The 20,688-nt window shown below is 41.9% G+C and overlaps 1 protein-coding gene across 1 annotated transcript in view; it reads left to right on the top strand.

Moving 5' to 3' along the window:
• The first annotated feature begins 294 nt into the window (after window positions 1-294).
• The window catches only part of LOC138787070 (T cell receptor alpha chain MC.7.G5-like), a 220,198-nt gene continuing 199,804 nt past the window's right edge, over window positions 295-20,688 (top strand). Inside the window, exons 1-2 of the mRNA XM_069964193.1 lie at window positions 295-355; window positions 8,457-8,734. Of these exons, the coding sequence (XP_069820294.1) occupies window positions 295-355; window positions 8,457-8,734 (339 nt within the window). The remainder of the gene's footprint in view (window positions 356-8,456; window positions 8,735-20,688) is intronic.

Consider the following 20,688-nt stretch of genomic DNA (forward strand, 5'->3'; position numbering starts at 1 on the left):
AGGTCTGACAGGGTGAGCAGCAAACAAATAACCCTCTAAATGCTGTTGTCCGTACATCTGACCTTATTATGGCAAATAGCTATGTATGATGTTTATAACTCAGGTACCATATGTAATAAGTACATGACCATGCATTTCAACAGAGTATTACATAGATGAGAAGGCGCTCTTCATACTGTATGTTATACCACATCATAAAGGAAATGGTGGTGTGGTCTATGCTATGTATGTAGTCTCGCTCTTCACAGTCTCTCAGACACCTGATGATACAACTCGTAGTGTACACAGTGCATCATGATGTGGACTGTTGTTACATCAGTAATTCCAGGCCTTTTGCTTTGTACTTTTATTACAGGTAAGCAAGATTTTACTACAATTTACAGTTCTTTTCACACATCCCTGGTGTATAGCATCCTGATGGATTCTAAACAATGTATTTTGCACAAAACCTAATAGATTTAGCACAATGGTTTGTATAAAATACTTAATAAGATAATAGTGACAGCTTACTCATTTATTTATTTCCAGATGTGCGGTCAGATACTCAAGTGTCACAGGATCCTGATCTTCATACTACAGAAGACCAATCTATCTCTCTGAACTGTACTCACACAATATCAAACTATAACTTTCTGGCCTGGTACAAGCAGATCCCTGGACGTGGCCTAGAGATCTGTGATCATGGTGTATCATCAGGAACGAACCAGCATCCAAGATATTACATGACTATAGACAGAGGCTCTCTCACTACCCGACTTCTTATAAAGAATGTGAAGGGGGAAGACACAGCTGTGTATTACTGTGCAGTGAGAGACACAGTGACACTGACAGACTGCAGCTCTGTACAAGAATGAACCATCCACCATGCACAGATAAACACTGAGCTCTGACAAATTATTTTATAGAAACATAGAAGATTGTCGACAGAAAAAGACCACTGGGTCCATCGAGTCTGCCCTTTTAGTATTTCTCTTCTTATTATCTTAGGATAGATATATGTTTATCCCAGGTTTAAATTCTGATATTGTAGATTTACCAACCACGTCTGCTGGAAGTTTGTTCCAAGCATCTACTACTCTTTCAGTAAAGTAACATTTTCTCATGTGGCTTCTTATCTTTCCCCAACTAACCTTTCACTGTGTCCTCTTGTTCTTGAGTTCAGTTTCTTACTAAAAACACTTCTCCTGAACCTCATTTAGTCCTTCAACATACTTTAAGGTTTTGATCATGTTCCCCATTTACCTTCTTTCCTCCAGACTATACAGATTCAAATACTTATAACCAATACTATGCATAATATTATAGTATATTATAATACTATGTACGATTACTGTATGATATGTGTGTATATGCCATAGTAAGGAAAAAGAAGAAAGAAGTCTATGTTCTGGCCACAATAAAAGTTATTTTCTCAAATAAATGTAATAAAAGTCATTTTGAGGTGGTCAGGAAACTACCATGACAAGGCGATAGAGCCAATCGAAAGGGGAAGGGGGGTTCAAATCTGGCACTTTTGGGCTCATACAGTATGGGTGGTCCCTAAGGTTAGGTAAATGACCATCTGCCTGACCCTGGCTGACACCTCCCATGGACCGCTCCCTTCTTATCACTTAACAGACAGTATCTACCAACGAACCTGGATAATAAAATAACTCCTTAAGAACAGAGCCCAAAAAGGCCTTAAAGTGACGCTGTCACCCCCTTTTTGCATTATGACCCCTCTACATAGGTGTAAATGGTATATTTAGCAGTTTTCATAACTTATTTTATCATACGTCATGGTGCTTGCATGAGCTACCGGGGGGAGGGGGGGGGGGGCTGGGTTCACAGCCAAAGTGCCACTTAGCCCAGCCCATAATGTCACCATTGGCCCTGCCCCGTGATGTAATCGCCGTATAGGCCCGTCCCTCGGCAGTCATTGGAACAGGCCAGCCTAAAGTTCTACAGCCCACCCCCTCTAGATCGACTCATACCAATGGGCTCTAAAAGGTGTGGCCTATGTGGCAACAACGTAGCCGGGCGGGGCCAACAGACCAATCGCACGGCTCCAGGGGGTTACCATAGCAACCCAGACGCTGCCCAATGCGTCTGGGCTGCTATGGTATATACCGATCAGGCCCCTGCACTGAGGCAGGGGTTTGATTGTGTGAATGAGCTGTCAGTGTACTGACAGCTCATTTATTATATAATGCATTACAGCACTGATCATGTGCTGTAATGTATTGTAGATCTATCTGTAAAAGTTAGTTAAAACACACAAATACATAATTAAATAAATAAGTTAAATTAATTAATTAATTAAATAAGCAAATAAATAAATATAAATAAATATACACATTGCCATCCCCCTTTATAATTGATCCCCTATAAATAAGATACATATATCTTATAACCGTCTATTAACCTGTTACATTAATTATGCCACCCCATTAACGCCGTAAAAAAAAAAAATAAAAAAATGAACTCTATTGTCGAAAAATGTAAAATACTACTGCTCTTACAATATGCAAGACACAAACAGTTTTTATAGTATAAATGCCATAAACTATAACAAAAGCTATACAAAATGGCTATCGATTTAATCGACGTGACGAATAATGATAACATGTCATATGTGACGTATAGTAAACGGCGAACAAAAAAATTATGAATAACAGCTGCTAAATTGTGTAATTTATTCATACCACCTCATAAAAAATTTAATAAAAAATGCTCAGGGTGTCACATATCCCCCAGATGGTACAGATGGAAACGTCAACTTGTCTTACACAAATATTTTGGCACCACAAGGCCTCTGTGACATGGTATAATGGCTAAAAAAAAGGCCCCATAACTCACCAGGCCTCTGTCATGTCTGAGATCTGTGGTTAAGTCAAGTGACACACTGCAGCCACATATGGGGGATTTCTAGAAACAGTGGAATAAATATTGAGTTCCATTTCTCAGTTAGTGTTTGCTGTGTTAGAGGAAAAAATGGATTAAAATGAAATATCAGCAAAAAAATTTAAAATTTCCAACTTACTTAAATTTCTGTGAAACACCTAAAGGGTTAATAAACTTATGAAATGTTACTTTGAAAACTTTGAGGGGTGCAGTTTTTACAATGGAGGGATTTATGTGGGTAACATAAACCCTCTAACATCCTAAAAAGTAAAAGGACGTTCACCAAATGATGTCACTATAAAGTAGAAATGTTGTAGATGTTGCAGTAATAATTAATTCATGTGACATGACTATCTTCCTTAGGAAATGAGAATTTTGAATATAAAGAAACATAAATTTTTATTCACTACATAAAGAGAGACAGGTCAGATTTGAAAAATAGGCCCTGGGCATTAAGGCCAAAACAGGCTGCAGAGGCAAGGGGTTAAAGGGGATATCCAGCATTAGCAAACATGGCCACTTTCTTCCAAAGATGACATGACTCTTGTCTCCAGTTTTGATGGAGTCATGTTGTCTTTGGAAGAAAGTGGCCATGGTTTTATTCTGCTGGATGAACCCTTTAATACACCAGGAGGAGGACACCAAATGAGTGCGGACAGGTAAGGATAACATGTTTATTGTCAGGGGCATAGCTACCACTGTAGCAGCCATAGCGCCTGCTATGGGGCCCACCACATCAGGGGCCCCCGTTACCTGCCCCTGCAATACACTGGGCCTTCTAAGCGGTCATCATTTGCAGCACCAGTTGGCCAAAACGGGTCTCTCGATATCTGACGATTGCTAGTAATTATGCAGTTTTGACTTGACTTGACAGCTTATAGAGATGACCGAACAGCGCTGAGATCCATACTAATTCGAACCATTGGTATTTGACTCCCGCAGTCTTCCCGTCCCATGGGGAAGGTGGAGACAGCCCGAGTCCCGCCTGGAGAACAGGAATACAGACTGGGCCATAGGTCTCGGACTGTCTCCACCTTCCCCACGGAACGGGAAGACTGCGGGAGTCAAATACTGATGGTTCGAGATCGTACAAACCTAAACATCAGCTCTGTTCGATCATCTCTAATGGCTTAGTGGTTAGTCGGGAAGGGAGTGGGGGCCCACTCAAAAAATTGCTATGGGGCCCAGCCATTTCTAGTTACGCCCCTGTTTATTGTTTTATATGCACCAGCAGCAATATATTAAAGAAGGCCGACCGCCAGACAATCCCTTTAATCTTGTCTTCCAGGTCAATAAAGCATCTCAGCTGCTGACAGGAGGCGCCTGTAATTTGGTCTCTTAGCGACACACACATTTATCTGCTGGAATCTGTTGTTCTACTGACATCTGCCTGTACCTTGGATTTCCATTCTGCTTGTGATCTTGTTTTGGCATGTTCCTCCTGAATATTCTGACCTCAGCTTGGTGTATTTACTTTGTCCCTGTTTTTTGTTCTTGGTGTATTTTCCTGGTTTAACCTGGCTAGTCTGACTTTGTTTTTCTGTCCTTTTGGCCATTTCCTCACAATATCATAGGAAGGGGCCGTCTCCCAGTTAGGGGCCACCGTTTAATTTGGTCATCTAGTAGGAAGGGACAGTAGGAGGGTTAAGTTCCAGGGCTGCACTCACCCGTTACCCCTCCTGGCATTACACATATAGGATAGTTCCAAAAGCCTTAAGGCCCTATTCCACGGGTCGTTTAGAGGAGCAATATCGTTCGTATTCGGCCGATATCGGCCGCTACGAACGATATTCGTCCCGTGGAATAGAGTGCAACGATCAGCCGACATCGTTCATGTCGGCTGATCGTTGCAGTCGCTTGTTTTTCAACATGTTGAAAAACAAGCGACTGATATAGCAGCGATCTGCTGCCGTCGCTCCGTTGAATAGGAGCATCGGCAGCAGATGCTGCTATATCCTATGGGCTGCCCGGACGATCAGCGATCCCCCGGGCAGCCCCCCCAGCAGCTCCCCGCCGCCCCTCCCGCACTCACCCGCTCGCTGATGCCGCGTTGAATAGCGGCGGCAGCGAGCGGGGAACGAGGAGCAAACGAGCGCTAATAGTGCTCGTTTGCTCCTCCAAACGACTCGTGTAATAGGGGCATTAGAAGTGGGACAATAACTACATTGTGTTATAAATAAATACAATAGGTTGTGTTTCTCTGGCAACACTTGCTGTGTTTCAGAAAAAAATGGATCAAAATGGAATATCTCCATAAAAATTTAAAGTTTTAAGTTCCACCTGTTACTTTGCATTAATCTCTAAAGGTTAACAAATGTCCTAAATGTAATTTTTAATACTTTGAGGGGTGCAGTTATTTAAATGAGCTGATTTATGGGGGTTTCTAATATACAGGGCCAGCAAATCTATTTACAAACAGAACCGATCCCTACAAAAAAATCTTTAAAATTGTCTTTAAAATATGGAAAATTGCTGCTAAACTTTTAACCTTCTATTGTCCTACAAACATAAATGGATATTAACCAAATGATTTAAGCCTACAGTAGACATATTGTAAATGAATTGAATTGAAATGAATTGAATTATCAACTAACTTTCACGTTTTGGGGAAAAAAATGCTAAAATAAATAAATAGTTTTTGACAGATAAAAAGTTTTTGACAGATAAATGATAAATGTATCAACCAAAACTATTTACTCCTAACATAAAGTACAGCGTGTCACAAGAAGCAATGTCAGCATCAAGATAAGCAAATCATCCCAAAGTTATAACCTTATAAGAAGACACATCAGATTGCAAAATGGTCATTGGTGCTGAAGGTGTTAGGCCATAGGCCATCAATAGTTTTATATTGATAAACCCTTTAAATCCTTGAGCTTTCCCCATTAGGGCCAGTTCACACTGAGCAAGATCGTCGGAATTCCGCGGCAGAGATTTCCACCGCGGACTCCCGTCGAGCTCAGTGTGCTGCTGTAAGTGAATGGGGAGGGCGCGTGCTCGTCCACTGCCGCCGCTCTTCACTCAAAGAACTAACATGTTAGTTCTTTGAGCAGAGAGGAGAGGGAGCGGACGAGCGCGCGCCCTCTCCATTCACTTATAGCATCATACTGAGCACGGCGGGATTCCGCCGCGGAAATCTCCGCCGTGGAATTCCGACGATCTTGCTCAGTGTGAACTGGCCCTTAAACCTCTTCGGTGTTAGATAATATGATTACATTTACCAAGTATGCCTTTATTATGTCAACATCATCATATCAAATTGAAGTGACGCCATCTGGTGGCTGATGCAGCTGTGATCTTTGGGTTTTACTCTTACTGTTCTCTTCATTATGCATGGAGCACAAAATCGCAACTTGATGACCTTTAAAATGTTAAAATTGTAACCTCTAAAAGCCATAGCTCTTATTTTCAATTCCCATAAAATATACAACAAAACAAAACAAAAACCTGCCATGTTATTTTAATTCTGTGGTCAGTTAATAAAATTTCCCCAAAGCATTGAGAAGAAGCCGAATCTCTGTTGGTTGATTTATTTATTCTTTATGTAATCTATTAGTAGTGTGAACAGAAGGCCCTAGGCTGCCATGTTACCAGATCAGCACCCATCACTGCATTGTAAGCGTACCAACCAAAGGTGTGACAGGGTGAGCAGCAAACACACAACCCCCTAAATGTAAGTCAAATCACTATTGATCGTAGCTAGAGATGAGCGAGTAGTGAAATCTTTGACTTTCGAGAATTCAAATCAAATAGGCACCGAAATTCAACTATTCGAACGAATACTCAATCCCATTATAGTCTATGGGAAAAAAATTTGCGGCCTTTGGAAATCAAAATTCGACCACTTGGAGGTCACCAAGTCCCCCATGAAACTTCCCTAAACGATGAAAACACCTCCGGAATGACACTGGGACATTAGGGGGAGCATGCCTGGGTGCACCCAACACCCCAAAATCGCAGTATAATGCCACTCTCCGCAGTTGCGAAGGAAAAATATTTGCGAACGCTTTACGAACGTTTAGGCAATGTTCACACATTTCGTTCGTATTTCTTGTGCAGCGTTACATACATTATTCCAATGTGCGTCTGTAGAGCGTCATGCTATTCGCGCGTATCACGCATCAAGCTGTACGAACGTTACTGGAACAATATGTATCACAAGCCTTTTACTGGGCTACTGAAACAGTATGTATGATGTGCCTTTTTCTGGACTGCTGGAACAATATGTATCACGTGCCTTTTACTGGGCTACCAGAACAGTATATATCAGGTGCCCATAGTGGGCTACTGGAACAGTATGTATAACGTTAACGTGCCCTTAGTGGGCTAAACCAGGGACACTATAAGTCACTTAGTACACAGGGTACTGGAATGAATACAGCTGCTGCAGAGATGACTTTTTCGCTAGATCTTAGCCCTGAAAAGGACTTTTGGGTTCTGTAGTAAGCCTGCTTAACCAAATCGCTACTAAAACCTATCTCTCCTGCTGCAAGATCTTTCCCTGGCTAGGTTGAGTATTCTCCTCTTTCTCAAGTATTCTCTTCAAGTATTTTACTTTTTCTAAAGTTCCTGCAGAGCACAGTACTACATTGGTTTGGGACTCTCACTACCTACTCCTCTCCACTGCTCTGAACTCTCTCTACTCTTCTCAGCACACAACCAAGCCAGCACTGCTTTTCCACTTTCTACCTCCACAGTTCTCTGTGCAGACTTAGTCAAGTCAGGATTGTATTATACTGCTCACTTGTTTTAAAAGATTCTTCGGTAAAAAAAAAAGTTTAATTATTCTATTGGGACTCACTGATTATTGCAGTAGCACCTACACACAAGCCACACCATGCTTGGGTCATCTCCTCTTTCTGTGGGTGGCGGTACTGACAGTCTGGGTGGGTCATAACTCCACTTCGGACCACTGTGATAAGAGCCCAAGGGACCCATCACAACCCGACAGGTTACCGACCATTGGGGAAGGCTATAGCCAGCCACAAAGAACTAAAAGCAGGTGTGTCTCCATACCTGTGTGCTAAGTTAGCACTGGCATCACAATAACATACCACCTGGCTGAGCTATACTCCACCCACCAACCACCACAGTAGTGGAGTAACACAGTACCATCTAGCAGGTGACCGGTCGAGCAAACACCACACATGTACCATAAGCAATGAGTACATGACCATGCATTTCAACAGAGTATTACATAGATGAGAAGGCGCTCTCCATACTGTATGTTATACCACATCATAAAGGAAATGGTGGTGTGGTCTATGCTATGTATGTAGTCTCGCTCTTCACAGTCTCTCAGACACCTGATGATACAACTCGTAGTGTACACAGTGCATCATGATGTGGACTGTTGTTACATCAGTAATGCTAGGCCTTTTGCTATGTACTCTTATTACAGGTAAGGAAGATTTATTACCATTTACTGTTCTTTTCACTCATCCTTAGTATATAGCATCCTGATGGATTCTAAACAATATATTTTGCACAAAACCTAATACATTTAGCACAATGGTTTGTATAAAATACTTAATAAGATAATAGTGACAGCTTACTCATTTATTTATTTCCAGATGTGCGGTCAGATACTCAAGTGTCACAGGATCCTGATCTTCATACTACAGAAGACCAAGATATCTCTCTGAACTGTACTCACAAAATATCAAACTATAACTTTCTGGCCTGGTACAAGCAGATCCCTGGACGTGGCCTAGAGCTCTGTGGTTATGGTGTATCATCAGGAACGAACCAGCATTCAAGATACTCAATGACTATAGACAGAGGCTCTCTCACTACACAACTCAATATAAAGAATGTGAAGGGGGAAGACACAGCTGTGTATTACTGTGCAGTGACTGACACAGTGACACTGACAGACTGCAGCTCTGTACAAGAATGAACCACCCACCAAGCACAGATAAAACCTGAGCTCTGACAAAATCACTTTATAAGAACCCAATACTATGTGTTACTGTATATTATATGTATAAATGTCATAGTAAGGAAAAAGAAGAAATATGTCTATGTTCTGGCAACATTAAAAGTTAATTTCTCAAAAAAAATGTTATAAAAGTCATTTTGAGGTGGTCAGGAAACGACCATTTCAAGGCGATAGAGAGAATCAAAAAGGGAAGGGGGTCTCTTATCTGACACTTTTGGCCTTGTACAGTATGGGTGGTCTCTAAGGTTGGGTAAATGACCATTTGCCTAACCCTGGCTGACAGCCCCATGGATCTCTCCCCTCTTGTTACTTAACAGCCAATATCTACCAAAGAACCTGGATAATAAATTAAAGGGAAATTAGGAAGTATCTAACTTGTTGTTATTGTTTCCATAGAGTAGGAGACATGAGGAAGAAGGTTGTGTTTCTTCATTCATGCCTGGAAGAACTCCTTTTGAGATGTAGTTTCCAAAACAGGGTCATGTGTGTGGGGTTTCCTCTGTACTGGTGTGGTGTCCCACTATTGAGTGCCTTATGCACCTGTTACAAAGTTCTCTCTTAAGGTTAAAGTGGTGATGAGGTATTCTACAGTTTCACCACTAGGTGTCAGTGTTTTATATTTGGTTGTATTGCACAGATGAAGTCAGTATTGGGTTAATGTTGTTCTTGTACCATGTGTTTGTTATTGACCAATAAGAGGTGCTCTCTCCTTCTCAACCTATAGTATCCTTGATCAAGGAACAACCTAACCCACGCCAAGAACACGTCTACACAGAGCAGGACAGTATCTGCAGCACAAAAGGAACTAGCCTCAATAAGACAAAGCAGCCAGTACTGAAAGCCTACGTATCCCACTGTGCAGTGCAGGTAACTGGGAAAGCCCCGGACACTTATCTACACCAAGAAAACCACAACTGGGGCTTGTATTACCCTTACGGGACGGGTAGCTTGCAACTGTAGGGCAAGAGGTGGTCAGACCAATGTCTAAAAACAAATTCAAGTAAATACTTCTCTACAAAGTATATCTTCAAATTCTGAGTACACAGCTACATTGGGTTGGGGCTCCTCTGACTCACTCCTCTACTCTACTCTAATCTACTCACTCCTCTACTCTACCGCTACAACTACCTCCCTTCTATTCTACTCTCAAGCACCTCCTTACGCACAACAAGGTCAACCACTAAAAGTCTGTGTGAAGATTTATCTATTCTTTAAAAGTGTATTGTTATAGTGAAGAACTTGACAGTAAAACTGTTCTATTTTTACATCACTCACTAATTGACTAATTGGTCTAGAAAGTTAAAGTGTACCTGTCGTTCTAACTTTTAAAACCAAAATTAACAGTAGATGTGAGATAAAGCAAGTTTGCAATATACATTCTTTTTTTTTTTCTTTTTTTCTTTTTACTTATCATGGATAACACGGCCCTTCCTGTGTTCTGACCCTTTTTTTTAATGAAAGATTTAGTTATCAAAGGGTGTAAATATACACTTGCTGTAAACTGCCCACAGCAACCAATCACAGCTCCTCTTATATTGCTGTGGGCAGTTTACACCAGGTGTATATTTACATACTTTCATAAATCTCCCCAAGGAAGTCCAGTGTTTCCCAGGTTATAAACTTGCCTCGCTGTATGTAAGTTGTCCCCAAGTAGTCATCTGGGCAGTGAGCCGCCTGCAAGTACTCACTGTCCCCTGAGCGTTACTGCGCTGTAATCACGCCCCTCTGGGCAAAATTGCTGTGACATTATTGAGGGTTATGACGTCAAGATGCCCTCAATACTGTATGTTATACAACATCATAAAGGAAATGGTGGTGTGGTCTATGCTATGTATGTATTCTCGCTCTTCACAGTCTCTCAGACACCTGACGACACAACTAGTAGTGTACACAGTGCATCATGATGTGGACTGTTGTTAAATTGGTAATTCTAGGCATTTTGCTATGTACTTTTATTACAGGTAAGCAACATTTTATTACAATATACTGCTCTTCTCACACATCCTTTTTGCACAATGCCTAATACATTTAGCATGATGGTTTGTATAAAATATTTAATAAGAAAATAGTGACAGCTTACTCATTTATTTCTAGATGTGCGGTCAGATACTCAGGTGTCACAGGATCCTGATCTTCATACTACGGAAGACCAAGATATCACTTTGAACTGTACTAATACAATATCTAACTATAACTTTCTGGCCTGGTATAAGCAGATCCCTGGACGTGGCCTAGAGATCATTGACTATGGTGTATCATCAGGAACTAACCAGCATCCAAGATACTCAATGACTATAGGCAGAGGCTCTCTCACTACCCGACTTCTTATAAAGAACGTGAAGGTGGAAGACACAGCTGTGTATTACTGTGCAGTGAGAGACACAGGGACACTGACAGGCCGCAGCTCTATGCAAGAATGAACCACCCACCATGCACAGATAAATATTGAGCTCTGAAGAAATCACTTTATAACCAAATACTTTGCATTACTGTATAGTATCTATATATATGCCACAGTAAGGAAAAAAGAAGATATATTTCTATGTTCTGGCCACAATAAAAGTTAATTTTGAGGTGACCAGGACTATTGTAACGTCCCAGCACAGGTGTGCCACTAAGTTCTCTATGCACCTGGGCAAAGTAACTCCCTAAGGTTCTCACTGTGGGATGAAGGAAAAGTGTATTATGTGTTTTTTCCCACTAGGTGTCACTACTGTATTTCTTGTACTGTATGTCCTATATTATGCAGAGCTGAAGGAAGCATTAGGTTAACTGTGTTATTTCACGTTTGTACTCATCCTATCACAGGTGCAGGTACTTTTCCTCCTTTCTTTCACCTATCCTGGCTCTTCTTTCTCTCGCACACACAGCCCCACCAATCACCAGTAGGTTTAGTTTGCCCCTATAAAAAAAAAAGGTTAGTTCCTGGTAGGAGGAGTTCATGTGTTCTCTAGTCAGGAGTTGGAGAGAGCTTGTCATTTCTCTGCTGTTAAAGGGGTAGTGCGGCGGTAAACAATTATTCACAGAATAACACACATTACAAAGTTATACAACTTTGTAATGTATGTTATGTCTGTGAATGGCCCCCTTCCCCGTGTCCCACCACCCCCACCCGTGTACCCGGAAGTGTGGTGCGCTATACATACCTGTCACGTGCCGACTCGTCTCCAATCTTCAGTCTGCGATGTCGTCTTCGGATGGCCTGGCCGAATCCCTCCGAGCGTCCTGAGTGCTGGCCGCCCTCTTCAGCGTCATTAGATGCTCACCCACGATTGGCTGAGCACAGTTATGCTCAGCCAATCGCGGCTGAGCAGCCAATGACGCTGAAGAGGGCGGCCGGCACTCAGGACGCTCGGAGGGATTCGGCCGGGCCATCCGAAGACGACATCGCAGACTGAAGATTGGAGACGAGTCGGCACGTGACAGGTATGTATAGCGCACCACACTTCCGGGTACACGGGTGGGGGTGGTGGGACACGGGGAAGGGGGCCATTCACAGACATAACATACATTACAAAGTTGTATAACTTTGTAATGTGTGTTATTCTGTGAATAATTGTTTACCGCCGCACTACCCCTTTAACCACCGCTAGCATGTAGTGCTAGACCCCCTTAGGAGGAAGGATGTCCTCTGAGGATCACCTCGTCCATGCCAGTGATACTCTATTAACGACACAGGGCAGAGTTAGGTACTGACCTCAGTAGGACAAAGCTGCAGTTCAAGCCTATGTATCCTACTGTAATGCATGGCTATTCTAGGAAGTCTGGGAAGTCTGCTCAATCCAGTACAGGGACCTGGGACCTCATACTACCCTAGCAAGATGGGTATCCCGACACTATAGGGCATAAGGCGGTCAGATCAAAGATACCTATACTTGAGTATGAGTATCTTCTTTTTCTTTTACTGTTCTACAACGCTATCCCGGCAGAGTAAACAGCTACATTGGACAGGACTCTCAAGACACTCCTCTACTCCATTTTCCTCTCTCAAAGCCTCCTCCTGATGCCCCTGCATGAAGGGGAACCAGGCAGTTAACCCCATAAGTGCTGCGGTCCGTGGGACAGCAGTGTCTATGGGGCATCTGGAGAGAGATCCGCTCCCTCCGACCTGCAAGCGATCACAGGGCTCCAAGGGGAACCATGGCAACCCAGACGCTGCCCAGTGAGTCTTGGCTGCTATGGTTAGACTGAACAGGCCCCTGCACTGAGGCAGGGGTCTGATCGTTAACATAAAGCTGACATGTTGTAGATGCTGCAGTAATAATTAGTTTATGTTGCATGACTTTCTTTCTTAGGAAAAGAATATAAAAAAGCGTAAATTTTTAAAATTTTTGCACAAATGTGTTTTTTTTTTTACAAAAAACTACTGAGTGTTTCAACCAAAGGATACCACTTACATAAAGCGGAATATGTCACGAAAAAACTTTCTCAGAATAACCACGATAGTTAAAAGCACCGCAGAGTTATAACTACATAAAGAGCGACAGGTCAAATTTAAAAAATAGGCCCTGGGCATTAAGGCCAAAACAGGCTGCTGAGGCGAGAGGTTAAAGAACGTCTCCAGTCTCTTTAGTCCCCTGACCACCCACCCTCTCCATGCACACTTAAGGGTTGCGGTCACCGGAGCATGTGTTAATGGACGCTCTGCTCCTAGTTGCTTTTGCTAAGTTCAGTGAACCTCCGATACAGGCAGCCTAATACACAGCCACCTTCATTAGAAGCTCACTGCTCCAGTACCGTGGGGCCTGCACTCTTCTCTCCTGCTTAGCTCATATGCTGCTGATGTCACACGTCTGGAGCCAAGCAGGAGAGGGGAGGAGAGTGCAATTGTCGCAGGGCACCAATGTCACTGCACCCCACTCCGGCCTCCATAGGCAGCTTTGGGCCCTGGACGGCTGCTGCAACCACAGCCTAGTAGTGAGGCTGTTGCATCCCGGCACAGGAAGGTGACGTCATCACCCACTTCCTGCACCAGGCACATTAGACAGAAGGAGCGCTTAAGCATGGGAGCCAGGGAAGGCAAGTAAGTGGCTTGGGGAAGTGGGGAGCTTGGAGAATCAAAACTATGTGTAAGCGCTGCGGAATCTGTTGGCGCTATACAAATAAAATTATTATTATTATTATTATTATTATTAGTGGTTAATAATGGTGGTACTATTGGGGATGTAGCATATGGGACAGTATTGGGAGGGATTGGCTACTATGTGGGACAGTATTGGCGGCCTAAGTATTATATGGGACACTATTGGTGGGAATAACTAGTATATGAGCTGTTACTCCATGGAGTTAGCTAATATATGGGTCACTTTTGTGAAGGGATTAACTACTATATGAGGCACGACTGCAAATTAACTAGTTTATGGGACAGTACTGAAAGGGATCACTATTCTATATGGAGCAATTTTGGGGAATAAGAACTATTTGGGACACTATTTTAGTATTACATACCACATGGGGGAAATAATGGGGTAGCTACTGTGTGGGAGCACTATTAAGGGGTACTTTTGTTAAGGGAAATAATACTGCATGGGTTACAAAAGGGAGCATCATTATTATTATTTGGGACACTATGGATGGAGAGCTTGTATAGAGGTGGGTAAGTGGTATTATAAAACTGCAGAGCCTAAGATGTGTGTCTGACAGATTCTGTGGAGATGAATGGTGACCAGAAGAAGTCATCATGACGGTCTGGGCCAAGTGAGGAAGACAACAAAAGAGAAAAAACTCCAACCAGAGAAGACGTCACTTGTGAGTCACTGGATGTACAGTAACTGTGCTGTAATATGATCACTGTATAGAGATATAAATGGTCCGAATATATTGTATTGTATACAGTATGATGGTATTAGTCATGAGTCTCAGTTATCTCTTCTGGCCGCCTTCTGCCAATCAGTGTCGGGTTTCCATCCTGATTGGTAATATCCAGGCCGTAAAGAGTGGCTAAACTTGCACTGTGCTCTACTGCAGTACAGTCCCATTTATCTCTCCTACTTTAGGTGGTGGCTGTCCTGAGATTAAAAACAGTGTAGACAAGGGGGGTTGCTGCCTTATCTTTGGCTACCCTGGGTCAGGGGTGTATCTACCATAGAGGCAGGGTAGGCGGCTGCTATGGGGCCCATGGGGGAGGGGGGCCCAAGGATGCACAGGGAAAATAAGAGCTGTCCTGTGTCTTTCTGCTTAAAGCCTTATGTAGTGCAGGGTATAGGTGACCCAGTGTTCACTTACATGCTGCAACTCTTCACTGCTCTTATACCCCCTGACCTCTTATGTCCAGCTGCTGCAATCAAGTAGGAAAATGTGCAGAGCTCCATCCAGAGGTCAGGGGTTATCAGTGCAGGAGCAGTGAAACAGAGATCTTGTCTCCAAATGGGCTTAGAGTTTAAATACAGTGGACTGACAGAACAAGCAGCCCCTGGCTCTCTGCTCTGCCAGTAACTTTTGTAGCTGCAGGCAGGATTCTGCCTCTGGTCACAAGAGATTAATTTTTTTGTTGTGCAAAGGGGAGGGGGGGCTCTTACAGTTTTTTGCTATGGGGCCCCATGAATCCATGCTACGCCCCTGCCCTGGGTGTTTGAGTCTAGCAACACATGATGGTGGGGGTTACCATTTCTGGAGAAAGGTGTTCCCACATTCTTCCTGGCCTAAAGCCAGACACCACCTCCCTAGCTATAGGAAGTGCACAGTAGAAGAAAGGGGGGTGTAGCTAGACCTTCCTGGTGAACTGCTGCTGTGCTCAGGGAGAGTGTGACACCTAGTGGTTGGAGTAGGGCACAGCAGTTAACTGCACTATTACACCTGATAGACACTTTTACCTAGGTTTAAGAAAAGAAGAAAACACATAGTGGGATACTACAGATCCTCAGTGCCGTCTTAATGCAATCTTCGGTTTTATTAAGGATAGGCCATCAATAGTTGTATATTGATAAATCCTTTAAATCCTTGAGTTTTCTCCGTCAAACCTTTGTAGTTCAATTTTAGATTATGGGGAGATATATGAAAGGGTGTAAAATATAGACTGGTGTTAACTGCCCACAGCAACCAATCACAGCTCAGCCTTCAGCTCTGTTAAAATGAGAGAAGCTGTGATTGGTTGTTGCAGGCAGTTGACAGCAGTCTATATTTTACACCTTTTCATAAATCTGGGCCTGTATCTTTACATTTACTTTACAAGTATGCCTTTATTATGTCAACATCATCATATCAAATTGTGGTGACGCCATCTGGTGGCTGATGCAGCTGTAATCTTTGGGTTTTACTCTTACTGTTCTCTTTATAATACATGGAGCACAATATCTCCACCTGATGACCTTTAAAAAACCATAACTCTTATAAAATGTGAAGCAAAATGAAACATAATAATAATAATAATAATAATAATAATAATAATAACAATAAACCGCCATGTTATTTTTATTCTGTGGTCTATATATTAGTAGTGTGAACAGGTAGGCGAGGAGGCACTCAGAAGGCCCCATAAAGTTAACAGATCAGCACCCCATGATTGCATTGCAAGCGTCAATCAGTGGCAGTTTGTTATTTTTAATCATCAACCTGATTGCACTTTATCCCTTAAAGTGTCACTGTCGTTTTAACTTCCAAAATCTAAATCAATAGTAGATGTGATATAAAGCAAGTTTGCAATGCACATTCATTATTTATTTTGTATTTATCATGGAAAAAACGGCACTTCCTGTTTTCTGACTATTTTTTTTCTCAAAAAACAGGAAACAGTCAGAAAACAGGAATTCCTACGTGTCCCAGGCCATTTGAGTGCTCACAAAGAGAAGGCAGTCATGTAACTGATGGACACATTGAGCTGTGACTCTCTGTACTTGCCGGAATTCCTGTGTTTAGTCTCTTTTTTTCAGTCAGAAAATTGGCCTTCAGGAGACTGGACCTGGATTTCTGGTAAGTTCAGCTATGTTTTACAGCATGATAACAATAAAAAAATAATGAATGTATATTGCAAAGTTGCTTTATATCACATCTACTGTTGATTTAGATTTTGAAAGTGATAACGACAGTGACACTTTAAGTCCATATTAGATGGCCCGACCTGCTGCGTAAACAAGCACTGATCTGCTAGATTGTTACTCGCTTGCAGCGCCTATTAAAAGTCATGATTATTGTGTGGCCAGGGTTGTACTAACATCATTGGCGATGTTCATTTAGCCCTTTTCTTTTTTTTTTTTTCCAAACAAGTTTTATTAAACAGAAAATTATACACCGTGACACAGAGCATGACATTTTCTTTGATCAGTCGTTGTTGCTAATTGATGTTAAATTCTCTGTTTGGCTATGTTCTTATTTAAAAAAACTGATGTTTGTGCCGCAAATTAACTGACTGCAAAGGCAATGCATTGAAGTCAAGGGAAGACAGACCTCCAATGCACACAATGCATGGAATAACGGACGTTTTTACCACGGACGTCAAAATAATGAACATGATCATTATTTTCGGACTTTTTTTGCAAACAGCGGGCGTTTTTTATTAGTTGTTCACACAGTTTATTTTTTCCCTCCATTCTTTCTCCGTTTTAACTATTAAATTGAATGGAGTTTTCAATTAAGACGCACCTAAAGTCCAACTAGTAACCCCAAGCTACAGATTTTTTCACTTTTCTAGTGCTGTCTCCATCTTGCTTATTGAATTTTCTGGCCATTGAGCCCACTCTAGTGAAGCGTGCATTTTTCTACCTTATATCTACTATTTTGCTGGTGCCGTTACTCTCTATATATTGGCTGAGCCAATCCCTGCCCATGGTGCTGTCCCTTATCAGTCAGTGAGTGGACTGATGAAACAGAAAAAGACTCAGGGGGAGTGTGGACAGGTTTTTTTTTTTTTTTTGCGCACAAACTTTCTTAACAAATTTAGCAAAAATTCACCTCCTTAACTAATCAAATGTTTGCTCAATTTGCTGCTCTGCTGTATTTGCTTCGCTCATCATTAGTCAAGATCCATAATCTTGTTACTTTTCCATCACTGTAGCTCTGTGAACTTTTTTTTTTTTGGTGGAATAAGTATTTTTCAATGGAACCATTTTGAAGTACATATACTGTATTTGGTTATAATCTATGGGTCAATATGGGTAGGATGTACCCAGTGTTTGGGTGGGTTCACACTGAGAAATTCTCGCGGATAAACTCCGTGGAATTCTGCCGGCTGTACACGCTCACGGACGCGCGCCTTTCTGCCGGCTCTATAGACACCATTCAATGGGCCGGCTGATTCCGCATTCCGCCGAAAGAACTGACATGTCAATTCTTTCGGCGGAATGCGGAATCAGCCGACCCTTAGAATGGTGTCTATGGAGCAGGCGGAAAGGCGTGCGTCCGTGAGGGCGTACAGCTAATTGCAAACCACACCTCAAGTGGAGACAAGAGTGGTGCTGTCTCTGGAAGAAAGTGGCCATGTTTTTCTAACGCTGGATTACCCCTTTAATGTTTGTTCTTTGTTGGATAAATTGAGGGTGCACCTCCCTCTGTTAAACACTTCAGATAGCACTATCATATATATGAGAATGATATCTAAGGCAGAAATGGGGAACCTGCAGCCCTCTAGCTGTTGCATTGCAAAACTACAATTCCCTTAATGCCTAGACAGCCAAAGCTCTGTAAGCTAAAAACATCAGCAGTAGCTGCATGCAAATTTCTGGTTATTTGGTATAATGGAGCCCGGAGTCCCAGATGTTTCGCTCACATAGTAGTGTTTAGACAGTATAGAGTTATAGGGGGAGATTTATCAAACATGAAAGTGAAACTGGCTTAGTTGCCCCTAGTAACCAATCAGATTCCACCTTTCATTCCTCACAAACTCTTTGTAAAATGAAAGGTGGAATCTGATTGGTTGCTAGGGACAACTGAGCCAGTATCACTTTACACCAGGTTTGATAAATCTCCCCCCTTGACTGTAAATATATTTCTTAAAATGGAGAAAGTAACATACTGTATTGTGTATGAAAAAATGCTAAATGTATAGGCGACGGCTCCTCTTTACGTTAAATTTTTTTCACTATGTTCAAGTGCAAACCTGATGTAACAGATTAGTGTACTATACCCTCTTATGAAGTGTTGTCACCACAATAATGGGTGTGTCCTACTGTGAGTTATCTAGCTCCTCAGACTCACAGAGACATCCTGTAGATACAACTCACATCTCTTAAAAGCATGGCGTGGCACAATAGTGTGATACTTGCAATCTTCCTAACTTTTGCTATTTTTGAAGGTAACAATTTTACTATTTATATCGTAATTTGACTTTAATAGTGATACATAGTGACATTAGCGCAGTATATATAAAAATTAAGTGAATGGTAAATAGGAGATACTATGTTAAATATATATTGTACTTGTATGTTCAATAAAAAGAATAATTATTTCAGTGTAATAATATTCATACTTCATTTTTTTCCCTTCTTTTTCAGATGTACAATCAAATACTCAGGTGTACCAGGATAAGGAGCGTGTAACTACAGAAAGCCAAAATGTCACCTTGAAGTGCAATCACACTTTACAAAATTACGATAATCTGATCTGGTACAAGCACATTTCTGGATTTGCCCTGGAGATCGGTGCTTATGGCTATATCCAGACCACTAACCTGAACCCAAGATATGTAATGACTATAGACAAAACCTCTCTTAGTAGTCATCTTCATATACTGAATGTGAGGGGGGAAGACACAGCTGTGTATTACTGTGCAGTCAGGGACACAGTGACACTGACAGACTGCAGCTCTGTACAAGAACCAAAAACCCTCCAACTGCAGATAAGAGCAGCCAGCAATGTTACAAACTATGGTACTACTCATCAGGGAACAAACAGGGAAGAGACAGACAGTGGACCCTGCACTTGCCCCAGCCCACTGTCCCTGCCTACTTGCCATTATCAGCCCTAGGTGGCTGCAGACAACTGAGTGACCATCATTGACCCTGTCCCTGACACAGACAGAACAGACAAACAAGTAGGGAAGGTAAAACAGGACAAGGTCAAAACCTCTGTGCAGCAAAGGTACTAAAAAGAGATCCAGAGAACAAAGGCAAACAGGTCAGGGCAGGTGAGAAATATGGACAGTCAGAGATTAAGAGCAGCGGTCAGAAAAGCCATAAAACCAACACAGGGAATAATATAAGGAACGCTTAGCTTGTTAGTCAATTAGACTTAATAGCCAGCAAAGGGTTAATACACAGGAGATGCTTTATAGAAGGTCAGGGGTCTGGTGCAGATGTGATTGGACCACACACACAGAAACAGACACAGGGGGAATGGAGAAATCTGATATCAATCACCAAAGCAAAACAGAGTTAACTATGAAGTGACCAGAGGGAACTATGCAGGGAACACATGGGTGTGGTAAGCAAATCAATTAGCAGAACCAAAGTAGTAAGACATTGTTCAGACAGAGCTCAGAATGCAAATAACACAGAATAAACACAAATTCATCGGTCTTATCTTATGAACTGAGGACCCTACCAAGGTGCACAGTAGACAGATTTAATAAATAGCAAGATACACATTGATACATCTGGTATGTTCTTACACTGTCTAAACTAAGTTTATGCTGTCTAAGAATTAGATAATTTAGTAAATCTATGCCCATATTTTAAACAAACAGTAGTAAATATAAGAAACTTGGTAATATAACTTATCAGAGAAAAATGCCTCACTCTCCACTTATGATACTATCCACTTCTTTGCCTTTTCTATTGATCATTCACCTTCATTTCACTGTATAATTAATCTTCAGAGACAAGAAGGACTATCATCTCACTGAGGGATCCAATGATGTGCTGCTTATAAAAGTCTATGAAAAGGGAAATTGAAGGAGGAGTGAGGTGCTAGAGAGGGACAGTAGAGAGATACAC

Source organism: Dendropsophus ebraccatus, chromosome 3 (genome assembly GCF_027789765.1).
Source record: "Dendropsophus ebraccatus isolate aDenEbr1 chromosome 3, aDenEbr1.pat, whole genome shotgun sequence".
Lineage (NCBI taxonomy): Eukaryota > Metazoa > Chordata > Amphibia > Anura > Hylidae > Dendropsophus > Dendropsophus ebraccatus.